The sequence below is a fragment of the Rhincodon typus genome, chromosome 12 (assembly GCF_021869965.1).
Source record: "Rhincodon typus isolate 14 chromosome 12, sRhiTyp1.1, whole genome shotgun sequence".
Taxonomy (NCBI): domain Eukaryota; kingdom Metazoa; phylum Chordata; class Chondrichthyes; order Orectolobiformes; family Rhincodontidae; genus Rhincodon; species Rhincodon typus.
Genome location: NC_063343.1, coordinates 51578229 through 51583590, shown reverse-complemented (window position 1 = coordinate 51583590; position 5362 = coordinate 51578229). Strand labels below are relative to the sequence as shown.

The following is a 5362-nucleotide window of genomic DNA, read 5'->3' as shown; positions in this document are numbered from 1 at the left end:
TGTCCATCTACCTACTCACCTATCTGCTCCACCCTTCCCACAGACCAATTACAGTAACTCCTACCTGCATCCACCTACCCTTCCCCAAGCCTCATACCCCTCCCTATTTACTTCTGGGCTCCCCTTCCCCAGTCCTGACAAAGGGTTTTAGCCTAAAACATTGACTTTTCTGCTCCTCAGATGCTGTCTGATCTGCTGTGCTTTTCCAGCTTCACATCTAGTTACTCTGGTGTGGAAGGTCTGATGTGACATCCCACCTGCTGTAGAGGTGTGTCATAGCACATCTGAGCAGATGGATTTTAAATAAAGAATTGTGACAGCAAACTATCCCAGCTGCAAACAACCACTGGTTTGTAACCAAAAAAATAGATGTTGTTACTTGAAAAATCTGGTGTGGTGTAGGCTTTGCCTCTCGGGTATATATATCTGACTATACTTTTCCTATAGAAGTAATAAAAAAAAACACTAAGGGTAGGTAATGTGGTACTGGAAGATTGGAGACAACACCCATTATATACAATGCACAAGCTCTTTGTTCCCTCCTGCCATCCCTGTTTCACTTTCTCACTTCCCACAATGGGCTGAAATTTAATCCTGAAACTGAGGTGATGCATCTTGGGAAGATGGCAAGGGAGAACAGCAAGGGAGTACATGTTGCACCTCCCTAGTGTCATACCATTTTAGAGGAACCTTAGAATGTATATTTATAGATCCTCAACAGGCAGCAGGACATCTAGTAAATAAGGTAATTAAGCATAAAAGATGTGTGTCATAAGTATTCAAGGCACTCAATACAAGAGCAAGTAGGTTACTGGAGATGTGAGTTAGGTAGTACTGTACAGTTCTGGCTGCCAGTGTAGGGATGGCAATTCCATTAGAGGTAGAGTTGGGAGCATATTGTATACAAACAGCTTTTTAAAACAGCTCTAACTCTACATTGGAGGCCAGCTGTGATGAGTATATATAGTGAATATAAGTGCCAATTTGAACTCAGGCATTTTACACAGAGCACCAAAACCATTTCATATAGGGGTTAAGGGGAAGTTAGGGAAAAACATGACTGCTCACAAAAGTGAGCAGCAGACAAGAACTACATTGGCGTTGTTAGAAAATACAAGCAGCATTCTTGGCAGGGCTGCAATGCAGCATTTGAAAATTACCACTGATCTTTCAGAAAGCCACTTCTATTAAGTTAACTTTCCACAAAAATTGTAATTCCAGAAGCAAAACAAGACACTCCAATGCAATTCAAGTTATTTGCAACTGTTATTTATTGTCTTCACTCTCCATGTAGAGCTTGCATCAGTATTGTTCATAGATTTTACACAAACTACACCAGATACCACCAGGGTCTTGTGACAAATCTCAATTGTGCAAAGATTCATTCTCACTCAATGTATTCTTTAAAAAACCTTTTTAAAAGTTACATCATAAGTTTCAATCAATCAGCAGCCAAACAAGAATTTCTCCAGTTGAGCATCGAAAAAAAAGTCACTGGAACTTCAGCCAAGTGGAAATATTTCTCATTTCATTGCTGGCTGTGGTGCACAGTTTGTGAAAGATATTAGAATTATTTAACGTATCTATTCTGAATAAATACTGGTAACCCACCCAAATAAAATTTGCTACATCACCAAATGTTTGAATAAAAAAGTTACTTTTTAAAGGGCGGATTTAGGGAGAGAGGTGAAGGTAGTATTGGTGATCGTGGTGTACTCAACTTTCCATGCCTGCATGGCCAAGAAAAACGTCACTTAGGACACATCACATCTACATCAACACTCCGCTTCATACGACTTTAAACATTAAAAACAATTTGTTACTAGGACAAACCAGCACACTTAGAGAAAAACAAACAAACAATTTCAAAAGAAAAATTGGGAGTCAGATATGTTGTATTTGGAAGTCAGTCACATGGCGGTTTAACAGTTGAGGGCCACAGCCCACCCTGGGCATTTAAATCTAGAACGAACACCAAGCAGAAAAAGAAATAAAACAAATATATATATATAAATAAAAGTTCACTATGGTACACATGGCGATTTTCTTGGCTTTTGAAGCAACATTATCCATTCTAACTGACCGCGCCAACTTCAGGCACGCAACACCCACTAGCGGCAGGTACAGGTCGTAGCGATCATGTCTTCGTACTCTTTGTAAACTATGGAGCCATCGTTTTCCAGGGTTAACACGCTCAGTGGATTATATTTGGCGGGGACACAGGAAGGGCGAGGAACTGAGGAGTCCACTTTTTCATAGAGGATGTTCTGGATCAAAGTGTGCACAGGGGAGCCGTAGCGGTGGCTCAGTGCCCGGGGACAGCTGCCCTTGCAGAAGCGAGGGTTGTAGCTGTGCGGTGCAATGATCCAGCGATCCCACCGGAGCTGGCTAAAAGACAGTCGGAAGTCATGCAGCTGACACTCATGATCCGGATACGGGAAAGGCGGAAAGGCAGCAGAAAACGCCTGGTCACCACCTTGGGGATCTCTGCGAAGTCGGATGGATCTCACGGCCACCTTCCTCCCCTTCCGTCCCCCAGAGAGGCGGCTTTTCTGGGCGTCTGTCGGCAGCCAACTCCGATGTGATTCTTTGCCGGTGTCGTTGAGGAACAGGAGCAGGGAAGGAGCCGGCAGGCTCGGTCTGAGCCCGCTGCAACCTCCCTGTCTCCGGCCGGCCTCGGTACATTTATAGGTGAACACCGCGTGTAGCTGTCCCCGGTCGGGGCCGATGAACGGCTGCAGGAAGGAGGCGAGCTCCACCTCCAGCCACTGGCGCCTCTTGCGGCGTTCAAAGCGAAGGCGAAAAGTGTATGAACGCGGAGAGCTGGTGCACATCTGAGCGTGAGCCCCCTCCTGGATGGTGAAGCTGCAGTTACACACAGTCGGAAAACACGCCGATTTATCGACGGGGTACAGGAATACTGATCGGAGCAACTGCTCCCGCGAGGTCACAGGATCCAAGCCATAAAATACATCCTGTTCAAACACATCTGCAAAGAAAAAGGAGGGATTGACATAAAACTCGACAAGTGTCAATATCGGACAGGAACCAATGTGTTTTAAAATTAAAGCCCAAAATTGTTTTAAAAGTTGAATTGCGTTTAAGATGCAAATAACCTCGCAGTTGGAATAGACATTAACAATAACGATAACGACTGTAAGCCCCCCCCCAAAGCTAAAGCCCAAAATAGTTTTAAAAACAAGGTGAATTGGGTTAAAGATGCAAGCGAGCTCTGTTATCATAGGATTGAAATTAAATTACTAACCCCCCCTAATCGGAGGGGGAAGTTGTAAAATGTTAATAAATTTGGTCCTTTTCAATCTACAACAATCGTAAGAGACGCTAAACATGCTTCTATTTAAGTCGTTTTAACACCAGAATCTTGTAATCAATCGAGTTTAAAAAAGTATTTCTCCCCCCCCCAAAGAAAAAGCAAGGTAGAGATTATATATGAAAGAAATCTTGTTTGAAGAGCAAGTGTCTACATTTAAATTCGATGTTACCTTCTGTATCACGGGATTCAACCCGGGGCGTCAGTAACCTCACGGTATTATATTGCTGAGCTGCCGGTCTTTTCGGTATTCCATCCTGCGTAGCGCACTTAGTGTATAACCTTTTCATGTACTTTAAATCGGGTTTTGTAGGAATCTGATAGTCCCAGCCGGGCTTTTCCGTTAGCACTTTTAGAAGAGGAACCGGGATATAATCCTGGGGATTTGAGGTTACCGCTGGACTGGCAGAGCTGACTGATGTGGTGGGAGAGATACAGTTACTTAACAACGCTAACCAAACACTGTAATGAAGATACATTATAGCGCCTTTTACACGGCGCATTATTCTCAAAACGAAGATTAAGCCGCCGCCACCACCCCACTCAAAAAAGTTACTCAGCTCAATAGAATTAGAAACAGATGGTCTCTGACCCTTATAAAGAGGCTGTAATCGGGTGGGGGGTGTAGTGCGGAGAGGGAGTGTCAGGTCAATAATCTTATTAAGGCTATTAAGAAACATAATTTAATAATCGGTAAAGTGACGACCCTTATATGACACGCATGAATGCTGAGATTGTGATGAACGTGAATTAAAGATCAACAGTTTGTCAAGGTGGAACAAGACTTGCATTGCTAGATTATGCATTAATCAGAGAAAAAGTGAAGTAACTCGTGTTAAAGCTGCCACTTCAAAGTTTCATTTTTAAGACTTTTCAATTATTTATTATGACTTCGCTGCTCCTTATATACCCCCCTTCTCCCCAGTTGTTTTGTGACTCCTTTCTTTGCCATTATTGTTTAGTCGTGGGTATAGGTGATTGTCTTGCGCTAGCCGCCTTCACTATTAACATTAATTCCGATCTCCCACAAGCTTCATTTCATGTCCGTGATTCTAATTCCCAGTCTGCTGCGAATTTTTCCTAGCTTTTGCAACCTGTGTAGCTGCTAATATGTCCCACGAGTTAACTAAAGGTGTATCCTTAGCAGTAACAGATTTGGATCAGTTAATCGGCTTGATGATCATTTTAGTTAAAAATGCGTGGCATTGGAGTACTCAGAACAAATCGCTTGAAATTTTAACTCTCTCTTCATAGATGTGCCAGGGCTGATGAGTGCATTATTTTCCGATTTTATTCAAGATTCCCAGCAAATGTATCGGGTTTTTCCTGTGTTCGTACGACATTAAACATGAGACAGAATTGAGGATAAGTAGGTGGTCAGGTTTTATAAGCACTCGAATACACTTTTTGCATTTGTTTTAGATGTTCAAAGTGGATGCTGTGGTTTTAAATGGTCACGTTATACCTGTGTCTTGTTATTTAGGAATGTCTGTGTAATTTACATGCCTAATATTTGCTGTTGAGAAGGTGGTGAGCTGCCTTCTGTCACACTGGTGATGATATTCTGACAGAGTTGTTGCAGAGAGATTGAGGAGGATTTTGATCTGGTGACTTAAGATGAAGGGCAATATTTTCAAATTGAGATGATTGAGGGTAACTTGTGGGCAGTGGTGCCCCTTTGTGTCTGCTGACCTTCACCTTCCAGTTGTTAAAGTCAATGGTTTGAAACATCTTGTTGAAGACTCCTTGGAAAGTGGCTGTAGTGCATCTTGGTGGTTGGCATACACTGTTTGCACCATTGCAATGATGGTGGCATGAGTGAACTTTGAAGGTGCTGGATAGGATACTCCTCTAGCAACCTGCCTTATTCCGGATGTTGAGTTTTGCCACTGCCCTCATTCAGGCAAATGAGGAGTATGTCGTCTCATTCCCGACCTGTGGCTTATGAATGGTAGATGGGGTTTAGTATGTTAGATCTGTCATCTGCTGCAGAATACCCAGCCTCCTTCCTTCACTAATAATCACTGCTTA

General features: G+C 42.9%; 1 protein-coding gene across 1 annotated transcript; it reads right to left on the bottom strand.

Annotated features, from left to right (window-relative positions):
• Nucleotides 1–1253: 1253 nt before the first annotated feature.
• Nucleotides 1254–3920, bottom strand: gdf9 (growth differentiation factor 9). Its single transcript, XM_048604058.1, has 2 exons — nt 3504–3920; nt 1254–2989 (listed from the first exon to the last, which is right to left on the bottom strand). Exons 1-2 carry the CDS (start codon nt 3832–3834, stop codon nt 2112–2114), a joined length of 1209 nt encoding a protein of 402 aa, XP_048460015.1. The 5' UTR covers nt 3835–3920; the 3' UTR covers nt 1254–2111.
• Between the last annotated feature and the right edge of the window lie 1442 nt (nt 3921–5362).

What these genes read in the sequence shown, in the direction of transcription:
- gdf9 (XM_048604058.1), bottom strand. Translation starts at nt 3,834, where the DNA reads ATGCGCCGTGTAAAAGGCGCTATAATGTATCTTCATTACAGTGTTTGG. An exon ending in TGAATCCCGTGATACAGAAG is followed by an intron (nt 2,990 to 3,503) that starts GTAACATCGAAT and finishes TTTTCTTTGCAG; the next exon opens with ATGTGTTTGAACAGGATGTA.